This window comes from the organism of the source record quoted next, unplaced genomic scaffold (genome assembly GCF_019419815.1).
Source record: "Pyrus x bretschneideri cultivar Hongxiangsu unplaced genomic scaffold, Pyrus_bretschneideri_v1 Contig44, whole genome shotgun sequence".
NCBI classification, from domain to species: domain Eukaryota; kingdom Viridiplantae; phylum Streptophyta; class Magnoliopsida; order Rosales; family Rosaceae; genus Pyrus; species Pyrus x bretschneideri.
The window spans coordinates 576,802-602,976 of NW_025999768.1; the positions used below are offsets into that span (position 1 = coordinate 576,802).

The following is a 26,175-nucleotide window of genomic DNA, read 5'->3' on the forward strand; positions in this document are numbered from 1 at the left end:
TGGCCATGACTAGATTCAAGTCAGTAGATCCAAGCAAGAACTCTAGATAATGATATCCACGTAATAGCCGACTCTGAGTCTTATTTAACTTAAAATCCAATCATTTTATTTTTCTAAATGTGGGCAAAGATACAATGGAAATTTGAACGTTTCTTTCGGACTAGTGGGATTATAATTTCAGTTGAGGACTCCCACGCTTCCTAAATTTTCATGCAAGCACAGTATTTTTTAAATTTAGTTGGATAAAATAGGAATTTCAACAGGTCGTTTTTTCAGTTGAGGACTCCCTTGCTTCCAGATTTCATGCAAGGACATTTTTAGGTTAAACTATAAGAAACCACTTTTGCAACGTATCGTACCACACAACCAATTTGCTTTCTTCTCTGCTTTTGGATTCTTGTTTGCCTCGATCGAGCCATATTTTAATTGCTCGATTTTGCGGAGGCAAAGATGACTATCCTCATTGAGCAGCCTGAGATTGGTAAACCCTCTACCCTTTGCTTTGATCTGTTTTTTCTTCGATCGAACACAGAACTTCGGATGCTTGGGCGAATGTTCTGAACCAAGCGAGCTACAAACCCTTTCCCTTTGTTCCTTGTTTATGATTAGTTAATTAATTATGATCTTAATTTGCTGATTAGGGTTACAAGTGGAGGAAAAGAAGATTATTTCTTCAGAGAACAATGGAGAAATGAATGATTTGGTATTGGATGGTGGGTTTGTGGTGCCCAAAGAGATCTCAAAAAATGATGGAATTGTGGCACAAGAAATTACAGGATCTAATGAGGCTTTCATTGCACTTGAAATCAATTCATTTGGCCAGTCGTTCAGGTCTGTAATATTATTTTCTTAATTTTTTGTCACATTTTTCATGTGGTTCTTATGAAATATCGAAGTCTGACATATGTTTATGCACAAATGCAAATTATGCAATGCAGGGATTATAATGCAGAAAGCGAAAGGCAGAAATCTGTGGAGGAATTCTACCGGTTGAACCACATTAATCAAACGCATGATTTCGTGAAGAGGATGAGGGAGGAGTACAGCAAGTTGAATCGAGTCGAAATGAGCATATGGGAATGTTGTGAGCTGCTCAATGATGTTGTGGATGACAGTGATCCGGACTTGGATGAACCACAAATTGAGCACTTGCTGCAAACTGCTGAAGCCATTAGAAAAGACTATCCCAATGAAGATTGGTTGCACTTGACTGCTCTTATTCATGGTATATTCGCAATTGAAATTCTTTATTCTGATTTTAAATCTAATTACACATTTTTAAAAGTGCAGTTAACCGCACTGTAGATGGACTCCTATATAATTGTTTATAGATAGAAATAGAATTCCACAACTGCTTCTGACTTTTTTCATTAGAGTTTACCATATTCTTCTAGGATTTGATAAAGTGCTTCTTCTTGCATTTGACTTCAGCTTGTATTGGTTTCAGATCTCGGAAAAGTGCTTCTTCTTCCTAGCTTTGGACAGCTTCCTCAATGGGCTGTCGTTGGTGAGCATTATGTTTTGCCTATTGATATGTGATACACCTTTTCCATTTTTGAGCTATTTAATGAAAAATAACCCAAATGTTATGCTGCAGGAGACACACATCCTCTCGGGTGCGCTTTCGATGAATCCATTGTTCACCACAAGGTATAATTTACTCTCAAAGATTAATTAGTTGCACTAAGTAAACATCTTAAATCAATAAAGTTACATAAAAATTCTTGCCCTTGCAGTATTTCAAGGAAAATCCAGATTGCAACAATCCTTCCTACAACACCAAAAATGGGATTTACTCAAAAGGATGTGGACTAGACAATGTCATGATCTCATGGGGTCATGATGACTACATGTACTTGGTACGTCTTTCGCTAAATCGCTTCAAATGAACAATTTTGGACATTTCTATCATTAAACCCTGATTTTGTTAACCTGTATGTTCAAATCAATCTGCAGGTGGCCAAGGAAAACGGAACAACTTTGCCTCAGGCAGGATTGTTCATCATCCGGTATCACTCATTTTATCGTAAGTACATCACCAAATTCCCCCGGACTTGAAATTACTCCATCCATTGTGACAAATATTAAGCTTCCAATTTATTATGTTGCAGCTTTACATAGTGCAGAGGCATATACACACCTTATGAACAAAGAGGACGAAGAGAATCTAAAGTGGCTTCAAGTATTCAAGTAAGCTCCATTTCTAATTCAACATATACATAATACATACATATATATATATATATATATCTTGTGATTGCCAAATTGCATGGACCAAACTGACCTTATTTGTGCCTTTTTTGTTATCATTTGCAGCAAATATGACCTCTACAGCAAGAGCAAAGTTCGAGTTGATGTCGAAAAAGTTAAGCCATATTATTTGTCCCTCATTGAGAAGGTGAGTACTGTTCACCGAGCACATTCCAAATTTTTCGATCATTCACCAACTCATATTCTGATTTGGATGTGAATTCTTTTTTGCAGTATTTCCCAGCAAAGCTCAGATGGTGATCCGTTCAGGTTTTCGACACAATTGATATATTAAGGAGAATTGCACCTTTCTGTTCTGCTTCAAGACTTCATCTGTCCAGTGATGTACATAGTGTTTGGTTAAGAAAAGAGGCTGTTGAGTTGTATTTCATGTTTGGAACATTTAACAAATGTATTCTTGTTGTGCTGCTGCACCAAATTCAAACATAAATAAAGAAAAACGAATTTCAGCATATCTTTCATTTCAGTAATTATTCCAAATGCTTCCAATTATTCTTCTTTCTCAACCTTTATAGGTTTGCTCGAAAAAATTCTGAATCCGCTACTATCTATGCCCAAAGTTAATTTACATCCATCCATAGCACATTTCAGAAAAATGGTCAGCGCTCATGTCTCATTTCTTCAACTGCATGGTACCCCCGAGGGTATTCTATCTCTTTCTCACTCATCACTCGTACTAAGTTGATGAGTGATAAAAAAGAGGCGCATATATTGCTGTTGCATGATATTTCTCCACCCCAACAGATTTCTTGAGAATTAGTCCCCACCAGGACAAATCACTGTTTGGAATTTTGTTAATCAAGCTGTGATTAGTTAAGTAATGAAGAAAAAGATCAAAGAGCCAAAGCCGTGCGTTCTTATTATTCAAATCCCATATTCAAAGTGACCGATCCACTAGTATTATAATATAATCATAACCCTGCAACGTCAGAAGAGGTCTCGAATTTGATTCCCTTCTCGTCCGAAAGCCAAACATAAAAAAATTAGAATATAAAAGTAACTATTCTTACTATTCATCATTTAAAAAATTTCCTTCTCAACCAAAAAACGGTTAAAAGTTTTTTTGATGAACCTAACACGGAGAATGACTTAGTTGTCATTTGAATATATTGCAAAATATAATATCGTTACAAGATAATAGCTTATGATAACAGAAAATATATTGCATGAAACAAAAGAAGTGTGACCTTATTATATGCATTTGACCTATTATATCAAATCTAATAACTCTTATCAGATAAAAGCGATTTTCAGTGTAGCACATACAAGTGAAATGACACTTAAAAAAAAATTCCTCCACTTGTGTAATAACATCACCGTAGTTCAGGCAAATTGAAAAATATCTCCACCATGTGATGCAAAACTAATTAATTCCATTAGCATATAAAAATTAAATAATACACAAATATTTGCTAACTTAAATTGTTTTAATTAAATTTAAAAAAAACTAGCTATTTATAAAAATAATACGTATGATACACCGGTCATTATAGATTCTGCGTGCATTTCTTATCAGAAACTGGAAAAAAAAAAAAAAAAAAAAAAAATTAACCCCTTAAATTAAACAAAGAAGGTTGCACGTGCCGTGCACACGTTCGTCTGTTCTGTTCTGTTCCGTTATGTTCTGTTCTGTTCTGTTCTGTTCTGTTCCGTTCTGTCTGTTCTCCTTCCACCGGGCATCAGCTCTTCGTCTTCTTCCCTGTCAAAGCGAAACCACCACAGACGCCATAAATTTTCTCAGATTTCTTACCATTTTCGACCCAATCCAAATTTCTCAAAAGGTTCAAGCTTTCACGTATTTACCTAATTTACCCCACAATTTCTCGTCCAAGCTCTGGTCTTTGATCCAAAAATCTCACCACTAAGTCCAATTCTCACAAACCCCGAATCCCCAACACTCAGAATTCGACTCAGCAATCGGTTTCCAGCTAGGGTTTTCATCTCTGTGATGAGTTTGGCCTCTTCAGGATGGCTCAAAGCGCCCCCCTTCTTCTCCACCTTTTCATCCTCAACCTCTTCATCAGCTTCGCCATAAACCCTAGCCTCTGCGCTGATTCCGACGATGAATTTTCAATTGTCGCGTTCGAAATTCACGGGGACTATTCGCCTCCTTCTCCGCCGCCGGTTCCGCCGCCGCCCCACCCTCCCCCGCTCTCGTGTCAGGGGGGTCTCAATGGAATTGGGTCGCTGGACACCATTTGTGAGCTGAATTCCAGTTTGATTCTTGAAGATAATGTGTATATAGAAGGAAATGGGAGCTTATTTATACTTTCCGGTGTTAATTTGAGCTGCCCATTTTTGGGTTGCGAAATTGTGGTTAACATTAGTGGGGAATTCAGTTTAGGTAGAAATTCAATGATTATTGCCGGGTTAGTTACGGTTAATGCTTCGAATGCGAGCTTTTTAACTGGCTCAGTGGTAAATGTTACGGCATTGGCGGGTGCACCCCCTGCGCAGACTAGTGGCACCCCGGACGGTGTTCAGGGTTCTGGTGGAGGGCATGGCGGGAGAGGTGCTAGTTGTGTGATTGATAATACGAAGCTCCCGGACGATGTTTGGGGTGGGGATCCGTATGCATGGTCATCGTTAAATGAGCCGGTGAGTTATGGGAGTAAGGGTGGAACAACTAGTAAGGATGAGAAGTATGGTGGGGAAGGAGGTGGGAGGATTTGGTTGGAGGCAAGAAGTTCAATTGAACTTAGTGGGAGTGTTTTGGCTGATGGCGGTGATGGTGGGATTAAGGGTGGTGGAGGGTCAGGGGGCAGCATATTTGTCAAAGCTCGTAGAATGTATGTACTTTACCTGTTGTGTGTTTAATTTGAAACAATGACCCAATAACGATTATGTCTATTAATATGCTCAATCATGGAGGCTAATAGTTTGTTTGATTGGTTGTTACGTACCTCTTTCATTGCGTAACTACAATTATTTTCCTTGAAGAGCAGGACTGGAAGTGGCAGGATAAGTGCAGTGGGGGGTAATGGATTTGCTGGAGGAGGAGGTGGAAGAGTTTCCATCAAAGTTTTCAGCAGGCGTGATAATACAGATATCTTTGCTCATGGTAAGTAAAAAGTTATCATTTTGTAATATAATTTGTACATCAAAGCAAATAACTTGATTAAGTTTCTCTTTGGTATATGTAGAGGAAGAACTTATTGAGAGAACCATTGGAACTACTTTGTTTTTGTACATTACAACCGGTATGTTGATGTTCTGCTTCTTCTGGCAGGGGGAAGGAGTTTAGGCTGTCTGGAAAATGCAGGTGCTGCAGGGACATATTATGATGCTGTACCTCGGAGACTTATAGTCAATAATCATAACTTGTCCACACAGACTGACACGCTTCTGTTAGAGTTTCCCAAACAGCCACTTTGGACAAATGTTGATATCCAAAATCATGCCAAGCTTTGGTTCCTTTGTATTGGAGCCGTGTTCAGGTCATTGAAGAACTAAACTAACTTCTATTGCTTTGCGATGAAGGGCTTTTCTTGTCTTAGTATTAATAAAAAATACAAATATTCTATTTGAAGTCATATTATGCTGAAATTGTAATGTATTGTGCAGGTTCGAGGTCAAATTCGTTTATCATGTGGTGCAGTTTTGAGTTTTGGTCTTGCACATTTTGCTTCATCAGAATTTGAGTTAATGGCAGAAGAGCTTCTGATGAGTGATTCTGTTATCAAGGTAATCGTAAGACTTATCCTTTTTCCTTTCCTTCTTTCCTTTCATAAATGTTTGACAATCAGGCATAAATAAATTGGCTGTGGAAGCGGAAATAGAAAGTGCAAAAACAGATACACACGCACACCTCATATCTTGAAATATTTTAAAACTTGAATGTCTGCTGTCTTTTCCTGATAAACTCAGATATTTGGGGCTCTTCGAATGTCTGTCAAAATGCACTTGATGTGGAATTCTAAAATGCTTATAGATGGTCTTGCTGATGCAATTGTGGCAACATCCTTGCTTGAGGCAAGCAATGTAGTGGTTCTCAGGGTATGTTGAAACTAGAACCTTGATTGTACACCTAGGAAACAGATGGAACCTTGATTTACACTGTCAAATCATGCTTCCGTATTTGATTGTCAGGGGGCATCTGTGATACATTCTAATGCGAATTTGGGAGTTCACGGACAAGGTTTCTTGAATTTGTCTGGGCCAGGAGATCTGATTGAAGCACAACACCTGATTCTGTCTCTATTTTTCAGTGTCAAGGTAAGTTGCAGATTTGGTGTGTATTTTTAAGTATTCATCATTTCGTTAATACCAGGTTTTATGAATTGTTGGTGCAGAGGTTTTAAAGTATCCACCAAAATATCACATACCTAGAATTGTTGGCATCTGAGGGACAATTATGTTGGCACAGTTTTCTGTTACTTAAATTTGGAAAATTATATTGATTTGTTGATTTGCTTTTTCACAGTATCAGCAAATCCACTTACAAATATGTGAACGTATTCTCATCCATCCAGTCTGATTTTGTTTCATGTGTGAATTTTGAAGTGTACCATATGATTGTGCACTATTTGTATCTTGTGGCATGTACATGCTGAATCTTCTTCTTTTACTACTGAAGATTGGACCTGGATCTTCACTGCAAGGGCCTCTGGAAAGTGGTGGTGGTAATTTGACGTAAGTTTTAAATTCATAGTTCTCAATGATGTCATTTTTTTCCTTTGGAAGTGATTCTCATTTTGGGACTGGCAGGAAACCCAAACTCAACTGTGAACTTCCAAACTGCCCCATGGAATTACTTCATCCACCCGAAGATTGTAACATGAACTCTACATTGACCTTCACTCTTCAGGTCTCCCATTGATCCAGATTGGGAACTAAGTTCTTTGGCAATTTATTTAAATTTTTAAGAAGGCTGAACAGAGTCCACCTTGTGTTGCTGATAAATGGTTGGCTTCCTGCTTCAGATCTGTCGAGTTGAAGATGTTATTATTCAAGGCAGTATAACTGGATCTGTTATACATTTTCACTGGGTTAGAGCTGTAGAGGTCCACTCTTCTGGGGTAATTAGTGCATCTGGCCTAGGTATGCATTTGGACTCTCAGTTTCTTTTTAACAGTTTTGACTCAACATGTAACCTGGATGTTTTCTTGGATTTGAAGCGATAAAGTATTACCTAAACCATGCCTTCTAAGATTATAGGGATTTCTATTTTATACACAGGCTGCCCTGGTGGGATTGGTAGAGGAAAGTTTTTCACAAATGGGCTTGGTGGCGGTGGTGGGCATGGTGGCAAAGGTGGGGATGGGTATTACGATGGAAATTTTATTGATGGTGGTGTTTCCTATGGAGATGCTGATTTGCCGTGTGAACTTGGTAGTGGTAGTGGAAATGATAGCCTAGCTGGTGCAACTGCAGGTGGTGGTATCATTGGTAAGAAATATAAAACAAATATAATAAAGAATGTGGAGAAAGTTTTAGAAGATATCAGCAGATCAATGGATGATTTTCTTTTTGTGATCGATAGCTATTGGGTCATATATCCTTTTTTGAACAGTAACATGTGTTTTTTCCATCCCTAAACAGTAATGGGTTCATTGGAGCGCTCATTGTCAAGTTTGTCTCTTGATGGTTCACTTAGATCCGACGGAGAATCCTTTGGAGAAAAATATTTGGAGAAAAATGATAGGGTCTTTACAAATATAGGTCCTGGGGGTGGTTCTGGTGGAACTATTCTATTGTTTGTTCAAACATTGGCACTTGGTAATTCTTCTACAATCTCAACTGTTGGTGGACATGGTAGTCCTAGTGGTGGTGGCGGAGGAGGTGGTGGAAGGATTCACTTTCACTGGTCAGATATACCAGTTGGGGATGCATATCTACCCACAGCAAGTGCGAATGGAAGCATCATTACTGGGTTAGTATCCGGAAATAGATACTGCTTTTCACAATTTTGACATATATGCATTGTACGTTGTTGAAGTAAAATTCTTTGAGTACTACCATCATTTGCTCACTTAATGATAGGTGTACTAGAACCTGTGCCACTTCTAGTAAGTTTCTTTAATATAAACATTGTTTTCAATATAACATAGTTTCTTTGTATAACAAGTTGTTTCTGGTGTTGAGATATCACTCAAGTTTTAACCCTCTTTTCGTCTCCTTGGTGCAGGGGAGGCTTCGGTAGAGGTCGTGGTCAGGCTGGACAAAATGGGACTGTTACTGGAAAGGCCTGTCCCAGAGGGCTTTATGGTATCTTTTGTGAGGTAGCTTCGCTATTTGTATTTGATGACATTTTGACTTACTATTAAATCAAGCATCGCATTAAGAAACATGTTGTATAAGTTAAGTTTTGTTGTTGTAGACTTATTTTTAAAATTCTAGTTGATGCCCGTTTTACATTGTTTAATTGGAAAGTTTGTTGGCTAGTTATGTTAGCAAGATCTTGGTCATATTATATTCATATACATATTTACCTCTGTGATTATAGTAATGAACATGCTTTCAATGAGTTTGCTTAGTTTCTCTTGGTTTTCATGTTTATGTTTATGTTTTTTTTTTTTTTTGGCGGGGAAAATATCATTTTTAAGTTCACTATTTGACCAAATTGTACTGCAGGAATGCCCTGTTGGCACCTTTAAGAATGTGAGTGGCTCTGATAGAGCCCTTTGTCATGCTTGCCCATCTTTGGAGCTTCCACATCGTGCCATATATGTCACGGTTCGAGGTATCCCTAAATTCTACTCTGGCTACTTTGGGCAAGAGTTTTGCTATGGTTTTCTTGTGAGCTTATTTAAAGAACTGGAATTTGTGATCGATTGGATCTTTTTTGTTGAGAGTGGTGTTACATGGTTTGCCTTGATTATGTTTTCTTTGGGTAAATCATCTCTGTAACTTCATTCAATTTGGTCAGGTGGTGTCACCGAAACTCCATGTCCGCATAAGTGCATTTCTGACAGATATCACATGCCTAAGTGTTATACAGCATTTGAAGAGTTGGTTTACACTTTTGGCGGACCATGGTGGTTTGGTTTTATTCTGTTAAGCATCCTCATCCTGTTAGCTCTTGTGCTTAGTGTTGCACGGATGAAGTATGTTACTGGAGACGAATTACCGACTCCTCTACCTGCTCGACAGGGCTCTCGTTTAGATAATTCCTTCCCTTTCCTGGAATCGTTGAATGAGGTTCACCTACCAATCTTAACTTTGGCTACTTCAGTTTTATAACTGGAATAATGGTTATTTGAAAACCACATTACAGTACCCTGTAATGTGTGACATATCATGTTAGATGTGACAATCCTGTTTTCGTGTAGGTTTTGGAAACAAATAGAAACGAGGAATCTCAGAGTCATGTGCATAGGATGTTTTTCATGGGGCCAAATACATTCAGTGAACCTTGGCATCTACCTCATTCCCCTTCAGAACAAGTCACAGAGATTGTGTAAGCTCTCTTTCGCTTTATGTATTATGACTTTGGTGGTCGGATGCCCACTGAAAAATAATGGCCACAAGTCATGCTTTGAGCTTGATAATTTAACTCATTGTTTCATATTAATTCAAGTTACGTAAACTTCTGTAAGTGTTTTAAAGTATTTCATGACATGTCAGGTATGAGGCTGCATTCAATAGATTTGTGGACGAGATAAATGGTTTAGCTGCTTATCAGTGGTGGGAAGGATCAGTCTACAGCATTCTTTGCGTGTTTGCCTATCCACTTGCCTGGTCATGGTTACAGAGTCGAAGGAAAAAGAAGTTACAACAACTTCGTGAATATGTTAGATCAGAATATGATCATTCGTGTTTGCGTTCTTGTCGTTCACGTGCACTGTATGAAGGACTCAAGGTATATCTAAAGAAGTCATAAATTCTCTTCCCAACATCTTTTGAAGTGTACCTAATTGGAGACATTTTGTTAACAGATGCATTAACAGTTTTAGCATCATTTACTGTTTTGGGACGCAGGTAGCTGCAACTTCTGATTTAATGCTTGCATACGTGGACTTTTACCTTGGTGGAGATGAGAAAAGAGCTGGTCTTCCTCCCCGTCTTCATCAGCGATTTCCATTGTCATTAATTTTTGGAGGAGATGGAAGTTACATGACGCCTTTCCATCTTTGCAGTGATAACATTCTCACTAGCCTCATGAGTCAGGTTATCTACCTACCTTTAGGGTTGTGTTCAATGTGAAGTTGTTTCCTATTGATATTTTTATAAAGCAAAGTTGTGATCGTTATATTTGATCTGCTTTCAGAGTATTCCACCTACCATCTGGTATCGGCTTGTAGCTGGTCTAAATGCTCAACTGCGATTGGTTCGGCGTGGTCACTTAAGGTTAACTTTTGGTCATGTTATCAGCTGGCTTGAAACGCATGCTAACCCTACTCTTAGGCCATATGGCGTACATGTTGATCTTGCCTGGTTTCAGCCAACAGCGTCTGGGTATAGCCAGTTTGGACTTTTGATATATGCTATCGACAACGAAAGTGTGCCACCAACACTGGAGGCTCAAGATGCATTGTTGCTGCGGGATTATCTGTCACGGTAACATTCAGCTCCTGATTATCTTTCTAGCAAGTTACGTATCATATGGCTCATGTTTCTTCCACCCTATTTGCAGTACGCCAAGAACTCATTGGGAAAACCCATTTGAGCATTTGAGACTCATCGACCATTGGATGTCACAGAAAAGATTTTCTGGAGGCATTTTACACAGCAAGAGCGTAAGGACATTTAAAGAGAAGATAGCTATATTTTATCCGTATTCTTTCATAGTTTATAATGGCAAACCGGTTGGCCATCAGGTATTGAACAGGCCTACATTTATATTGTACTGACTTGGTCCTTTGTCATTCCTCATTCTGATTTCCAGTTGTTCTTAGACGTTTTCTAATTTTTCCCTCCCTACTTTCTTCCGTTCTCGCAGGATCTTGTCGGTTTGTTCATCTCTATTCTACTCTTGGGAGATTTTAGCATAGTCTTGCTCAGTTTGCTGCAGCTATATTCTATTTCACTGTTGAACTTTTTCTTAGTCTTATTTATTCTTCCTCTCGGTCTACTGTTTCCCTTCCCGGCTGGAATCAGTGCTTTGTTTAGTCGTGGACCTAAACGGGCAGCAGGTCTTACGCGTATATATGCTTTATGGAACATCACATCCTTGATCAATGTCGTAAGTTGCCTTGAATCCAGTGGCTTTCGTATTCAAAACAATGACATAGGGTAAAAGCAAGCGATGCACATTTTCAACGGCGTGATTCCTGACATTTTTCGGTTGTTACAGGGTGTTGCGTTTACGTGTGGATTGATTCATTATGCGGCCCACTCGAGGAAAAAGCACTCCAACTTTCAGTCCTGGAATTTTAGCATGTAAGTTTTTCAACCCGTCATGGCAGCAAACTGTTTATATCCCTGATTGCAGCAACTTCAGTCCTCACTAATGAAAGTTCTCGCATCAATTCAGGGATGAAAGTGAATGGTGGGTGCTTCCCTGTGGCCTAGCACTGTGTAAACTCGTGCAGTCGCGGCTCATCGACTGCCATGTGGCGAACCAGGAAATCCAGGATCACTCATTGTACAGCAATGACCCCGACGTTTTCTGGCAGTCATGAAAGAGGTTCATTGACAAAGTTCAAGTTTTATTTATTTTTAATTTTTGGTTTAATTTTTTTGGTAAATATGAACCGTATATAGATTTTTCTTTTTCGATCGAGGTCATTTTTTAGATTGTGGCCTGTCTTATGGAAAAAGAAAAGAAAAAAGAAAAGTTCTCGTACATATGTTTCGAGACATCATGGATAGCATCATAGCAGTTGCCAAATATTTCAACAGACTCCATGCCTTTCGTCCATTTGCTTGTGCCGGTGTATGCAAATCGGTTTTGCTCGCTATGGTCATATATTTGGCTGACATTATGATAAAAACCGTCGTTATCGATCCTCGAAAGTCCGAATTCATGACATGTTTGATTACGAAACGATCGTGTTAAAATGGCTTGATGTATATGCTAATGGTGTTTTGTGAGAGGAAACGGAACTTTTCAAAGGAACACAAGGTCAAATTTTGAGAACGCACGGACATTGGAATTTACAATTGTGATCTTATGAATGAGGATCCTCTTTGGATTCCCCGTGTGAGGATTCTGGGGATACTCAAATTATGTTCGTTCATTATATATTCGGATAGAGGATCCTTATTCAATTTGAAGGGACTTAACATGGCCCCACTTCATACTTTATTTTTTAGGCAAGCCAACGGAGTAGGATTTGCTTTCTTCTTTTTTCCTCTTCTATTTGACGGTAACGGTTAAACTACGTTAACATCTTATATTAATTTTTCATGAAAAGGGAAAGACAAAATAGAAAATATGAGGAAATGAGGGAAGGGGATGAAAAGATGAGAGGAGAGAATCTTAATCCCAAGCCAACGCATTATTCTTCCAAAGTCCAAACTTATTTGGAGGGAGCTGGTGGGTGGGGGTTGGGGTGGGGTTTGGGCAATATTTAAAATATTGGTATATGTAAAAGAATTTGAATCTTGTATGATTCTTTTTGTGAGGATTCTGAAGATTCATTAATCGTATTTATTTATCGTACATTGTACGATTATAAATTACTTTTAATTAATTTATTTAAAATTAAACATAAATAGTATCTAACAAAAATTGACCGCTCGATGTACGATGAACAGACATGATTTACGGATTTTCAGGATCCTCATAAAGAGGATTCGAAGAGGGATCCTGTTGGTCTGTAAAAATATTGATATGTAAATTTATGAAAATATTGATGGATATATTGGATATCGATATTGATATCGGTTGCTTTCAATAAAAATGATAGGGTGGTACACGGGGTGGTACACCACGTGTCACTATACAAATGGTGAGATATGTGTGTTAAAAAGTTAATAATTTCAAAAATAAAATTTCCCATCACTTACCACCAGTGTTCTGGTCACAATGAAAAATTTCTTCATTTTTGCTATTTCAAATTGCGGTTTAATAATATAAGGAACTTTAACGAAAAGATCCAGTACTGTTCACTTTAACGAAAAATTACATTTTTACACTAAAAAGTTAATCCTAATACTATTTACTTTAGCATTTATTTTGTCCTTATCGTTAAAACTCAAAGTTTTCAAACATTTTTTTATTAGTTTTCCTTTAATAATATTCTCTTTCATTTATGATTGAAAATTTTAAACTCAACTTTAAATGTCGAGTTTAACACTTAATTAAAAGCTGAATCGTTGTATAATTTAGTCCAGAACGCACACCACAATTATCACAGTATCAAGGAACAAGATTTTTATTCTTTGGTACGATGCGGCAGCAGTTAATTGGTGGAAGTTAACCAAGTACATACGGAATCTAATTCTAAACCTTCTATTTCGTTTCTTGGTCTGACAGCCGGAATCTAAACCCTGTATATGGTTAATGGAGGATGACTAATCCTAAGAATAAAAAGCCAATAATATTCAAAACTCTGTATTGGGTCGCAAAACATAACTAGATTAATAATCATTAGCATTTGTCTGTATACTTTATGCGTATGAACACATTTTTTTAGAAAATGAGAATGAGAGGGGAGAGAGAGACAGCGAAGAGCGGGAGGTTTTTTTTTTTTTTTTAATATTTGAGATATTTTAACATTACCTGTAGCTGAGATTTCAATAAAAAACAGTAAAATTTGGACATGTGGAATTATATTGTTGCCCATTAATTTTTTTTTTTGTGATAGAAGATTAAGTAGTCTTTTTACCCTTTTTAAATTGACAAAAATGGTTTCATTAATTAATAGAGATGCGATTTTCACACATCATTTTTCTTTTTCTACATTACTCTCGTTCTATTTTATTTTATTTAATCTAAAGATTAGAATTCTTCTTTCATATTTTATACTTTCATTCTCCTTTACGGTAGTCAATATAAAAACTAGAGATAAAACCGTAAAAGTCATGTTCTAATTAAAATAATGAAAACCAAACCATCGTCCTCTCCATATAAACGTGACAAATACGATATTATTGTTGCAAGTGTGCATTTGTCACGCCTCACTAATTCACAAAAAAATAGACTAAAAAGGTATCGGGTGAAAGGGCCACACCAGCGACAAGCATTACTGCCATTCTCTGTCAAAGCACCCAACCTTCTCTCTTCCTCTGTCTCTCTCGGTGAGTCTGAGGCCTGACAGGAATAATGGGGCAGCAGAGCTCGGAAGCTCCACTCCTTGGCAGTCATGGTTTGGCCAATAAGAGCAAAAAGACTACCAGTCCTCTCTGGCTTCTCCTGTTTACGTTTCTAGCCATCATCATTTGTCAGTTCTCTCTCTCTCTCTCCGATCATTTTATAGTTTTGATCTTCTCTGGTGTATATGTACATATATGTAAATATATAAATCTATATATATATACATGTGTGTGTGTGTACGATCTCTGTGTCTGGCTTTTCTCGTTGTACAGACTTTCAAACATTTTTATTTAAGGAACCAATTTTTTTTTTTCCATAAGTTTGACTTTATACAAGCCAAGTGTTGGTGCTTAAGTTTGCAGCTATGGAGGAGACCAAAAATTTTCATAATTTAAATTTCATTCTCATAAAGTAATTTCCACCATCCGTTCACTTTCTCCAGAAATTTTGCCATGTGAGGGTAAGAACAATTCTTCCTCACAACGGAATCACAGTAAATGAATACGCAAACATAACTCAAGAAAATTACAAAACAAATAAGTTTTTACATGCACGTTAAACTATAATTTGTTAGTAAAAAAAAAACGACTTACGAAATTTTTGTTCATCATCCCCAAATTTAACATATTATATCACATTTTTTGGGAAGTGGGAATCTACCTTTTTTATAGAATACTTGTTTGTGCAAAGTAGAAACATAATTATTGGCCATACTTTGTAAAGATAAATGGTTTAATAATTGACCATTTTTCTATTTTTCGTTTAATTTTCTAGTTGTAGGCCTTATATTTGGCGGGGACACAAATGGCTGGTTACTTGAAGGATCAAACAAACACAATGATGGGAAATTTGGAGGCAACGAATCTGACATAGTTGAGTCAGAAAATGGAGTTGTTGCTGCAGATGATGCAAGGTGTTCCGAAATCGGAGCATCAACGCTCAGGCAAGGAGGGCATGCTGTTGATGCAGCAGTGGCAACTGCATTGTGCCTTGGTGTTGTTAATTCCATGGCAAGTGGGATAGGAGGTGGAGCTTTCATGCTTGTGAGATCTTCAGCAACCTCCCAAACCCAAGCTTTTGATATGAGGGAAACTGCCCCATTAGCTGCCTCACAGGTCTTGAAATCCTATCTTTTCGGTTGAAATGCTAGTTTGCACTGGAGAGATTGTTTGTGCAGGAAGATCGGACGCGCTGAGAAAACCCCGCTTCTAATTTTCTTCGACTTTGATCCCATTTATTGACATGGTTGATCCTTTAGAGCTTCAAGTTTTTGTTAACCTAAGCGATTAGAAACCTAATTTCTGAGAAATGATGATTCTACACCTTAAAACAATTAACTATGTCATAGGATGGGGGTCAAAGTTTAAGAAAACTGAGTAGAAGCGAGGTTTTCTCAGGGTACCCTGCCAATGGATCCAATCTAATCTCTTAGGTAAATATTCGCAGTAATTTTGTTCTGCATTTTGTGTGTAAATTGTTATTGTGAACAAACAGAACATGTATGAGAGCAATCCGAAAGCCAAGACTGAAGGTGCACTGTCAATGGGAGTTCCGGGTGAGATAGCCGGTCTCCATGAAGCTTGGTTGCAACATGGGCGTATCGCTTGGAGGACTTTATTTCAACCTGCAATAAAACTAGCTAGAGATGGATATGTGGTTGCTCCTTATCTTGGACGATATCTAAGGTCATTAAGAGATGACATTTTAAGTGATCCCGGCTTAAGGCAAGTGTTTGCACCAAATGGGAAGATGTTAAAGGAAGGCGATACATGCTACAATGTGGAACTTGGCCGGAGCTTAGAGGCGGTGGCAGAACTTGGGCCGCAAGCATTCTATAACGGCACTCTTGGCGAGAAATTAGTCAAGGATGTGAAAGAGGCTGGTGGGATCTTGACAATGGAGGATCTGAGGAATTACAAGGTGAATGTTGTGGATGCAGTGGCTGCGAATGTGTTGGGCTACACTATTTTTGGAATGCCTCCTCCTTCGAGTGGAACATTGGGGCTCTCTTTGGTGGGTTATTTCTCTTTACCATTTTGTTCTTCATCAAACTCGATAGCTTATGAAAGCAAGAGTTTTCGATCCTAATGGGATGACGATGACAATGCATTTTGAAACACAGGTTCTGAACATTTTCAACAGCTATGGAACTTCAGATGCTGCAAAAGGAGATCTTGGTCTACACCGCTTGATTGAAGCGTTGAAACACATGTTTGCAATCCGAATGAACTTGGGCGACCCTGCGTTCGTAGATACAACTAAATACGCCTCTGCTATGCTTTCCCCATCATTCGCAGAGAAAATTCGGCAGAAGATATTTGACAGCACGACTTTCCCTCCTGAGTACTATCTGCACAGGCATGATGTTTCGACTTTTCTGGTTCAAATTAGAGCTTTTCTTCTAAGTCATTACTCTAAAGTTCTTTCAGCTCACAATGATTCAGGTGGAGTCAGCTCAGAGATCATGGAACAAGTCATTTCTGCATAGTAGATGCAGACAGAAACGCAGTTTCGGTTACTAGCACCGTAAATTACCCATTTGGAGCTGGAGTGCTTTCTCCTTCTACCGGAATTCTGCTCAACAACGAGATGGGTGACTTTTCAACCCCAACGGATATATCCCCCGACCATCTCCCTCCTGCTCCGGCAAATTTTATCGAACCGAACAAGAGGCCTTTATCTTCCATGACTCCGCTTATTATCACAAAGGTACAGAAACTACTGCATTGCATACTATGTGTCCTTAAGATAATAGTAGCCAATAACAGGGAATTTTTTCGGCATTTGCAGGACAATCAGTTGGCCGGGGTTCTTGGCGGCAGTGGCGGAATGAACATAATTCCAGCAGTAACACAGGTTTTCCTTAATCATTTCGTGTTAGGGATGGACCCGTTAGATGCAGTTCAAAGTCCAAGGATCTACCACAGGGTTTGTTTTCTTGATTCAGATCATAGCCATGATAGATATTATGAACTCTTTACGTTTGTTTAATTTATTCTTTTAATTCCGTGCAGCTGATACCGAACATAGTTTGCTACGAGAACATGACTGTCATAGATGGCGATCACATCGAGCTTTCAGACGAAAGAAAGCTGTTCTTGCAACAGCGGGGTCATCAGTTGCAGGCTCAGGCAGGGGGAGCCATCACTCAGCTCATTGTTCAAACCCTTCAAAATCCTGCAAACATAGGCCGGAAAGGCGGAAAGAATTCTAATGAACAAATATTTCACGGTAGGCTCACTGCTGTAAGTGACCCGAGAAAGGACGGGAAGCCTGCAGCTGTATGATTGCAAGTTTCTGTAGATTAGGAAGGAGAGTGCCTTGTGGGATATTTAGTCTTGCTGTGCAGATTTGTTAGTACATAGAAAGACATCATGTGTAGCTTAGGTTGTGCTTCCTCAGACATCAACAAGATCAAATGTTACAAATTTCCACAATGTTCTACTTGCCTTTGTGTTTTTGAATGAATTTCAACAAAGTTAGTGTATTCAAGCAAAATAAACGACGATTTTCATTAACAAAGAAAAAAAATATGGTATTTATCCTCTTTGCAGTTATTGTACAACAGGCAAACACAAATAAATTCAAACCCTTCGAGTAACTCGATACAATGCATAGCGAACTAGCATCTACAACGGCATCTTTCTAAGTCATTTTGTCCATCAGCTGAATTGGCGCCAGAATGTTAGACTTGCTCGTCTCAACAATGCATCCATTCATGACCATTTCTTCTAGCATGAAATGCGCTTTCTCCAAATGGAACATGATGTCTAGTTCACACTGCGAAGGTGAACAGAGAAAACAATATAGTTGGAAGTAAATACACAAAACTGCAAGATTAACTCGAAAGTTGGAAGAAAAAGAATACTTAGTTAATCTGTTTTGGAAGAGGAGCTTACCACATTGCCAAAATGGCGGTCCATGGTTTCAACCAACAGATGTATGAATTCCAAAATTGCAAGCTCATTCTGCAATGGAAATGACAAGAAGAGAGAAACAGCGATTAAGAAGACATGGTTGGAGGCATCAAAAGAACAGGGTTGTGTTGTTAGTAACTTACTTCATCATTGTCGACTCCAACCAGAAAAAACAACGAAGCATAGCGCCTGTACACAATTTTGTAGTTCCGGTGCTCAACAAACGAACACTGTTCCATGTACAATACACATCAGCATCAAAGACATGTATAACGCCTGTTGCATAATATCTACTAATAACAAACAAACAAAAAATTAAGTTCACAAATTCATCAAGTTTCATATACTTTTGCTGTTCAACTACGAAACTTAGGACACAGCCCAGCCAAATTCCATAGATATGCAAGCAAAGAAATAACTGGTCCTAAACATGACTAGCATCCCGCATTCCGCATTCACCTATATGTGTAAGCATCCTAATAACCAACACAACCCGTTTACAAAGACCTTGTTCAAGGTAGGAAGGCAGGTAGTGAAATCTTCCACATGATGAAAAGTTCAGCAGGACCCGAAAATATGAACTTCGAAAAGGGTTCGTGACAAATGAGATTGCCCACCAAATCCCCTAAACATAAATCCTAATGCAGAACATGGACCATAGGGTAATGTAGCAAGTGCTTGATATTAACAACCTATATTCCAACTTCAAATTATCAAACTTTATACTCGGGAGTTTCGAATTCGACCTAAGCGACTAAACAAGAACATCCTATTTCACTTGTATGCGACTTCAATTTCAGGAAGCAGTGCATCCAGTAAAAATTTAAAATTTCTTAATTCTGATACAAACCGAAATAACCCAATAAATTTCTGGATCCCAATTCCACTTTTTTAATGATCACAAGCAAAATCTAAACAAAATAATTGGGAACTGAGATCTCAGAATTCAACCCAATTGAACAGGCAAACTCAGAATTGAACAATTGGGCATTGCTAATTTCGTATTAAACAAAAGAAATCGGAGATTCTGGTTCGGATATTTAGATTTGATGATCAAGCGTAGAAATCGATGAAAGGAAAGTGCAGAGAGAGAGAGAGAGAGAGAGAGAGAGAGAGAGAGAGGGAGAGAGGACCTGTTGCTCGGTGCGGGCGAGGCATTTGCGGACGATTTCAGCTTCAAGAGCTCGCCGTTCTTCGAGAGTGAGGTATTCGTAGTATTGGGCAAGTCGGGTCTGCCCCTGCTTGTTCACCATAAGTATGAATCTGATCCCCATCTCCTTCCTCCCCTCTCTTTCTCTCTCTCCAACTTCTCAGACGGACGTCTGGTTTTTTCTGCAGCTCGAGCAGCCTCGGGGATCTGTTTGGCTGAACCAGTTTTACAAGCTTCCCTTTTTCTTATTAAAAATAAATATTTGGTTTGTTTTATTAACATCACCCTACTTTCCAATACTACCCTCACACCTCACATCTTGTACATCCCACATCCCCACAATCATCAACTAATTAACCACACATCAAACTCTTCATCTCTTTCACAATAGAATAATCCACATTTTAAAGAAAAGAAAGATGAATTAAATTGTATAAAATCTCACATTAAACTCTTCATCTCTTTCACATAATAGAATAATCCACATTTTAAAGACAAGAAAGATGAATTAAATTGTATAAAATCTCCATCTTGCCGTTTGATTTATAAGCATCCGTCAAATTTTCTTGAATAAATACGTTGGATTCTAAGAAGCCTGATGGACAAATGGTAGGTACTGAGGTCATGTCAATTCCAACCAACCAAAAAATATTGAATTTCTTCATCATCAAACAGTTACAAGAATATTACATTTATTACATCTTGAAATTTTACAACATTCTCCAGTTTTCTTCCTATTTCTTGGATTCCAACTAGAGCAGGGCTTTGCAAAAAGTCAAATTTTTGTTTCATTATTTAAATAATTTCTTGAATGTGAAAACCAACGAATGAACGAGGAGCAAAACTTGATATTTTTGTTCCGTTCATCAAAAGACGTATTTTCATCAACTTGTTTGTGTTTTTAGGGTTTTGTTCTACACTGGAGAGTAAGAGTAGCTTTGAGGCTTCGAATAGTCATTTCATATTAGAGTTACAAGTTGTTTAGTATTACATTTTTAAATGGGGTGTATTCAACAACATGTGAGGTGCTTGGTGGAGTGCACCGAAAGTACCTCTCTGAATAAGGTCAGTCAAGATACACCGAAATTGACTTTGATTTCGGTACAGGTCTACCGAATGTGTTCCCAAAAAGAGTTCAAGCTTTTTGTTCGGTTGTGTACCATTGAACCTTCCGATACGTTCAGTGCTGGTTTGGTAAACGAAACACGAACTCATAGTTTTTTAAGGGGTGATGTTAGAGAGACCACATTTTGTAGACCACGTGACGTGACGATTGATGATTAAATTTCTTCTTTAAATAGCGAAAAGATATAATAGTTGAAAGAATCGGTAAAATATCTCTTCTTGATCTCTCCAAACGAGGTCTTGGTCATCCATTACTTTTTTTCATGGTATACTGCCTCAAAATCATATGTTTACAATATACAATCAAATCATCTTATTACTGTCATTATTCTGGAAACAAACGTCCGTACAAATTTTTGATGAAGAAAACAACATTTCTTACAGATATGTGATGCCTTACATCCCTGAACGCCTACAAAGATAAGACTTCGACTCTCGCTCTCTCTTTCGAATACATGAAACTAAAACTAAGAAGCATTACAGTCGTGATCTCAATTACAAGCAGAGCTGATTTTCTTGTTCAACAAGTTGTCCTCCAAACCATTTTCGTGATCCAGCAACTGGGTTGGTGGTTCTTCCTTCTTGTCCTCGATGACATCTTTAGTGCTCAAGAAGCTCGGCTGGTTTGTCGAAGATAGGAGCCGTGCCCACATTCTGTCAGTTATCACAACCTTGTTCTGCTGCTCAATGATTCTCTGCAGATCAACCATCCAACAATCACTTCATGTCAATCCCTAGTTCATGTTTTATCAAAAACTAAAAGATAGATTAATTTTAGGGTAATATGCGTTAACGGAACTAGTTAAATAGAGTTAGGCGACACTAAACAGACATTTAGCCGTATACCTAGCAAGTGTTTTAGTACTCTTTCTTGTATGTTTGGTGTCCCTCTCTTTCTGTTTTTTATTAAAAGTCTGCGTATTTCTCTTAATTTTATGCATGATATGAGGCACTCACATGAAAGGGTATATAAGAATGTCTCCCATTGACAGGCCCAACTGTAAATCCTGTATAACCTGCCATTGCTCCATGGACGGCGCTTTGAGCAAGGAGCGTGCAGTACACGTTATCAGATGCATTGCTTGGAACCGCTCGGATCATATACGTAGGGTCTGCAAACAATGAAGTGCAAGACTTGATTGATTTGCTCTAGTCCTTCCCACTTGATGGGAACATAAATGTATAAGTAGAAATTTTGTATGTTTATTTACCAACCTATATATTTGAGGTTTATGCTCATTTTGTTCCCCTTCTTAAAATGATCCTGCAGAAAACAAAAGTTAAATCAACGAACCTGGTGCGCGAAAATCTTATTTAGCGGATTATAACAGGTGAGAATGCATTTTAGAAATTAGAATATAGACCTTGATCTTCTGGGAAATCCATAGTCCAACATCTTGGAGAAGCTTGTTTCCTGAAGCGTCCTGTTTGGTCATGGAATGAATGCTCTCAGAAAGAAGCTCCTGGCCAGCACCTTCGGCCATGACTATGACCATGTGCCCGTTTTCTATGAGTCGTTTCTCTATGTACTCAAAAAGTCCACCCGGGCCTTCTAGGTAAAAGGGTGATTCAGGAATTAAGCAGCAGTCTACATCCCGGCTTGCAAGCGTTGCATACATAGCGATAAACCCTGCATCCCATCATCCAGTTTAAGTGGTGAAACAAGTAAATATAGGCAGACTTTTCGATACAATCTTAGTGATTTTTGAACAAGCAGTGAGCTTACCGCTGTAGCGACCCATCAGCTTTACAACACCAATGCCATTCTCAATGCTTTCAGATTCGACATGCGCTGCATTAATTGCACGTTGAGCCTCCTCAACGGCAGTGTCAAAGCCAAAGGACCTATCGATAACCTGTAGTGTAACAACAAGAAAGAACATTTTACCAAAATATTTTGTTCATTTGTGACAAATCATCTGCATAACTCAGCTGCAAACAGGTACGCTAAGCCAAAAATGTACCGCAATGTCATTATCGATGGTTTTGGGGATTCCGGCTACTGCTACTTTGAGACCTCGTCGCTTAATTTCCTGCACGACGAATAGCCATTATATCATTGAAAATAATTTACAGGTAAACGTAATGATATTATGACACTGGAAATCTTATAGATTAGACTACCTCGTATATCACAGATGCACCCTTTTGGGTTCCATCTCCTCCAATTATGTAAACCTGTAACATAAAAACAATTAAGTTAAAATCTATGCATTGTGAAGGGATCTAGACCCCAAGAAATGCACAGAACAATATAAAAACCTGATTGATTCCACGATCTTGAATGCTGTCAACGATCTTTTTGGTATTGTGGCCGCCACGAGACGTCCCAAGGATTGTTCCACCGCGTTTATGGATGTCGTTCACACTCTTAGGAGTCAAAGGAATCGTATTACGTGAATAAAAACCCCGGTATCCTCCCTGAAAATTTCGAAAACTTCATCAGCCAATGACGCCACTGAATCATACAATCGAAAATCGGTTTATACTTTAAATCACTTACATCAATTCCGAGAACTTTCTTGACACCATACATATGGTGCAAGCCACATACTATCTCCCTAATCACCGTGTTGAGTCCAGGGCATAGACCCCCACATGTCACAATACAGGCATGAACATCATCCGACTCGAAATACACCTGATGACGAAGAACCAACAGAGTCATTGACGGGATCATGGTATTTAATCATGTCGAAATTCGTTGGTAAATTACACGAAAAAACGTACTCTTTGACGCGGTCCTGCCCGCCGGAAATGTGTGCCCCTTGGACTATTGTTGTGAACAACGATCTACAAAAGGTAGAAGAGAACACAAGAACTAATTCAACACAGATCGTAAAAATTGCTGTACATTGCTGTACAATTCCAACATGTAAATTCTTCATCAGAAAATTGGAGGGAAATTACATTCAATATGGAAAAGGCTCACCTTTTGTGCAACAGTGTCATCCACATTAACAAAGTACTGCCTGAAAATAATTTCAAAAACAAAAACATATCATGTAAATTACCCAATTGAGCAACACACATTAAATGCTTAGGAATTAATCGTAACAATGACTAGCAGTTTAGTGTCTAGTGGACCTTCGGGGCTAGACGGGACTTTTAGAACACTTGAAACACCGCAAACAACTTTACACAAATGTCATACAAGTACTTACTTGACAACTGAGTATGCAGGATTGTCTTGCAATGGATTTGGGTAGGTCTGCAAAGGCCATCAAAACACAACCAATTTTACCACAAAACCATCCACAAACAACAAAAGTTCACAATCGAAAAGATAAGATGAAAACGACGACGTACCGGCAGATGAGGAATGTAATCCGAGAAATGAGGAACATCTTCGAGAACATAACCACCGGTGCCGACCACCACCTTATTACCCATGCTCTCCATCTGGGAACGAGAAAAGCACCCGACTTTCTGACCCGAACCCGAAAAACTCTTGGACCAAGTTCTAGAACCCGAAACCGGGTTCGAATAATCCGAAATACCTGTACCCTTCAGTGAAACGATTGCAGAGGAAGAACTGTAAACTGAATGCATCGGAAAGCAGAGGGAAAAAACGATGAGTAGTTTGAACTAGCTTCAGAAACAGAAACGACCACCATACTTTTATACGAAGAAAAGCCAGAAAACAAAAATGGTGGGTGAAAATTCCTTTTGATTTGTCTTGGGTTTTTGATGGTGGATAAAAAAGTGAGCTTCACGCAAGAATACTTGGGGACGAAACAAAACTACAAATTTGGAAATTTATAAGGTTCTAGAATTTATTTACGTCAACGGTTAAAAGTTTTACTTTTTGGGTTGTGGGGGTTGAATTAACAGACGTCGGGAAAAAGTAAAATATTTATTGATTTAAAATTAAAATGCAGAAAGAAGATAGGGAAAGGTTTGACCGTTGAAGCTTCGGCGGCAATGTTTGAGAGGGTAGTTGGAGACGACACGCCGTTTACTGCAAAGTTGTTGTGTTCACAGGGATTGCTTGACGTGGAAAAAGAGCGCCCGGGGTTCATGGAGGGTGTTGTGGAGAGGTTGGACTTGTCACGTTCAGTAGCCGTGTGCCACACGTAGTTGTATGGTCAGATTAGGGTTATGGTTTTGGTCTGTGTAGGACTCTGTAGAACCATCTTCAGGCGTTCTTGTCACAATCTTAATGGCGATAGGTGGATCGATGCACTTTATTTGTAAAAGAGATGAACGTAATGTATGGATTCATGGTTAATAATGTTCTACGTTATTATCTCATTTAGAATTAATTTTAAAATGACTGAATACAATTTTAACGAAATGTTTTGGATTCTAAAGACATAATGAAACTACCATTTGTAGATAGCCACTGTATGCAAATTGATGTGCATGAAAAGGAGAGAAGGTGAATATTGAAGGGAATAGCTCTGCAGGACAAGTAGTAGAGAAAAGAGAGAGCAGTTAATTTATTATGCATATGTTATGTCAAGATTTTAAAGAGACGTATTAGCAGCCTACTACTAATCAATGTTGCGTTGTAGGTATGTGATTTTATTACAAAATGTTGTGGTTTAATTAGTTCCAATTTGCTTTCAAGTTGGCAGGATTCCTTTAAAACCATTGCTTTTCCAGATCAATCTATAAACGGAATCATCATTTTGAATAAGGATCAGTGTCTCATTAACATTAGCGTCGTCATGAGTTACTAGCACTAAGGATATATTCACATTCTTTGATGCTCATACGTTGCTAGAATAATCGAACTGTTGGAATGGGACCACGTGTCACACCCGAGATCTAAGATGAATAGTATACCTGTTTGATGAATATTCTAACAAAAACATGATAACTTCATAGAGGGGAATTATTTTATCATAAGCACACAAAACACAAGGGTGAAATTAAACGAAATATAGGAATTTTATGACACATTAGAAGTCACCCATCTTGAATCAATTCGTATGTTTTAGCGAGATTTTAAGTGGTTAGAAGATTGAAATGGATCAAGTACCTTTGATTTCTTTTTTGGATAAACGATACTGTTAGTAGGTTAAACTGTTAGTTGTTAGGGGGAAGGAGATTGGTGGTTATTGAACTCACACCAAAGTGCGTATGCATCATTATTTTTCTTCACTACAATAAAGCGTCATCTACTTGACCTTGGAGTTTAAAAACTTGAATAACGATATTTTCGTGTACATTGAAAAACTATTTAATTCTCATCAGTTAATACTATTAGATTCAACCTCTCCGGGGTGGTGCAGTAGTTGAGGTGAATTTTAGGTCCTTATTTCATACAACAAGTTTCAAGTTTAATTTTGGACGCAGTTAAATTACATGTTGTGGTTAAGAGGTTAAAATGTCATTGTGAGTTTAGACTGTCATGCGAAACGACCAACTAATCATTTTTAAATAAAAAAATACTATTAGATTCACTTTTTGTTATATGTAACCAAATTATTGCCTGGTATTTAATGAGACGATAATTGGTGGGATTTTTATTTTTGTTTTGAATGTGATTTTCTTGTTATACAAGGAAAAATAAAACAAATCCAAAATTCGATTTGAAGCCCAAATCCAAATTTCGTTGCACA

The 26,175-nt window shown here is 38.2% G+C and overlaps 5 protein-coding genes across 5 annotated transcripts; 3 read left to right on the forward strand and 2 right to left on the reverse strand.

Moving 5' to 3' along the window:
- The first annotated feature begins 350 nt into the window (after positions 1-350).
- Positions 351-2,715, forward strand: LOC125469731 (inositol oxygenase 4-like). The gene is made up of 10 exons (XM_048567457.1): positions 351-481; positions 642-831; positions 939-1,225; positions 1,448-1,507; positions 1,598-1,650; positions 1,737-1,859; positions 1,957-2,026; positions 2,112-2,190; positions 2,317-2,398; positions 2,485-2,715. The coding sequence occupies exons 1-10, from the start codon at positions 451-453 to the stop codon at positions 2,509-2,511; spliced, it is 1,002 nt and encodes a 333-aa protein (XP_048423414.1). The 5' UTR covers positions 351-450; the 3' UTR covers positions 2,512-2,715.
- A 1,144-nt stretch (positions 2,716-3,859) lies between these two features.
- On the forward strand, positions 3,860-12,073 carry LOC125469660. The gene is given in 23 exon segments (XM_048567291.1): positions 3,860-5,060; positions 5,217-5,332; positions 5,501-5,677; positions 5,680-5,708; positions 5,836-5,955; positions 6,139-6,267; positions 6,361-6,486; positions 6,848-6,903; positions 6,979-7,078; positions 7,194-7,311; positions 7,450-7,659; positions 7,813-8,143; positions 8,399-8,492; positions 8,845-8,953; positions 9,140-9,411; positions 9,543-9,670; positions 9,838-10,072; positions 10,192-10,380; positions 10,481-10,770; positions 10,847-11,030; positions 11,153-11,395; positions 11,507-11,592; positions 11,687-12,073. Coding segments are annotated over 23 exon segments (4,311 nt in total). The 5' UTR covers positions 3,860-4,239; the 3' UTR covers positions 11,835-12,073.
- A 2,193-nt stretch (positions 12,074-14,266) lies between these two features.
- LOC125469676 (glutathione hydrolase 3-like) lies at positions 14,267-17,850 on the forward strand. Its single transcript, XM_048567334.1, has 7 exons — positions 14,267-14,540; positions 15,188-15,528; positions 15,908-16,426; positions 16,536-16,771; positions 16,858-17,122; positions 17,204-17,341; positions 17,428-17,850. The coding sequence occupies exons 1-7, from the start codon at positions 14,423-14,425 to the stop codon at positions 17,698-17,700; spliced, it is 1,890 nt and encodes a 629-aa protein (XP_048423291.1). The 5' UTR covers positions 14,267-14,422; the 3' UTR covers positions 17,701-17,850.
- Positions 17,851-17,900: 50 nt separating this feature from the next.
- Positions 17,901-19,716, reverse strand: LOC103943933 (AP-4 complex subunit sigma). The gene is made up of 4 exons (XM_009354309.2): positions 19,464-19,716; positions 18,474-18,560; positions 18,313-18,381; positions 17,901-18,193 (listed from the first exon to the last, which is right to left on the reverse strand). Exons 1-4 carry the CDS (start codon positions 19,602-19,604, stop codon positions 18,059-18,061), a joined length of 432 nt encoding a protein of 143 aa, XP_009352584.2. The 5' UTR covers positions 19,605-19,716; the 3' UTR covers positions 17,901-18,058.
- A 1,178-nt stretch (positions 19,717-20,894) lies between these two features.
- Positions 20,895-24,345, reverse strand: LOC125469596 (ATP-dependent 6-phosphofructokinase 3-like). Its single transcript, XM_048567129.1, has 13 exons — positions 23,915-24,345; positions 23,770-23,816; positions 23,538-23,577; positions 23,336-23,398; positions 23,109-23,246; positions 22,868-23,026; positions 22,730-22,783; positions 22,570-22,638; positions 22,332-22,461; positions 21,970-22,235; positions 21,821-21,869; positions 21,563-21,717; positions 20,895-21,300 (listed from the first exon to the last, which is right to left on the reverse strand). The coding sequence occupies exons 1-13, from the start codon at positions 24,155-24,157 to the stop codon at positions 21,097-21,099; spliced, it is 1,617 nt and encodes a 538-aa protein (XP_048423086.1). The 5' UTR covers positions 24,158-24,345; the 3' UTR covers positions 20,895-21,096.
- Positions 24,346-26,175: the final 1,830 nt, after the last annotated feature.

Coding starts and splice junctions, on each gene's coding strand:
- LOC125469731 (XM_048567457.1), top strand. CDS start 451: ATGACTATCCTCATTGAGCAGCCTGAGATTG. Junction 482..641: donor CATTGAGCAGCCTGAGATTG/GTAAACCCTCTA, acceptor TTTGCTGATTAG/GGTTACAAGTGGAGGAAAAG. Junction 2,027..2,111: donor CCGGTATCACTCATTTTATC/GTAAGTACATCA, acceptor ATTATGTTGCAG/CTTTACATAGTGCAGAGGCA.
- LOC125469676 (XM_048567334.1), top strand. CDS start 14,423: ATGGGGCAGCAGAGCTCGGAAGCTCCACTCCTTGGCAGTCATGGTTTG. Junction 15,529..15,907: donor CCCCATTAGCTGCCTCACAG/GTCTTGAAATCC, acceptor GTGAACAAACAG/AACATGTATGAGAGCAATCC. Junction 16,772..16,857: donor CCTGAGTACTATCTGCACAG/GCATGATGTTTC, acceptor ACAATGATTCAG/GTGGAGTCAGCTCAGAGATC.
- LOC103943933 (XM_009354309.2), bottom strand. CDS start 19,604: ATGGGGATCAGATTCATACTTATGGTGAACAAGCAGGGGCAGACCCGA. Junction 18,561..19,463: donor TCGCCCGCACCGAGCAACAG/GTCCTCTCTCCC, acceptor TACATGGAACAG/TGTTCGTTTGTTGAGCACCG. Junction 18,382..18,473: donor TTGGAGTCGACAATGATGAA/GTAAGTTACTAA, acceptor TTTCCATTGCAG/AATGAGCTTGCAATTTTGGA.
- LOC125469596 (XM_048567129.1), bottom strand. CDS start 24,157: ATGCATTCAGTTTACAGTTCTTCCTCTGCAATCGTTTCACTGAAGGGT. Junction 23,817..23,914: donor ATTACATTCCTCATCTGCCG/GTACGTCGTCGT, acceptor TGGCCTTTGCAG/ACCTACCCAAATCCATTGCA. Junction 21,870..21,969: donor GGATTTCCCAGAAGATCAAG/GTCTATATTCTA, acceptor TGTTTTCTGCAG/GATCATTTTAAGAAGGGGAA.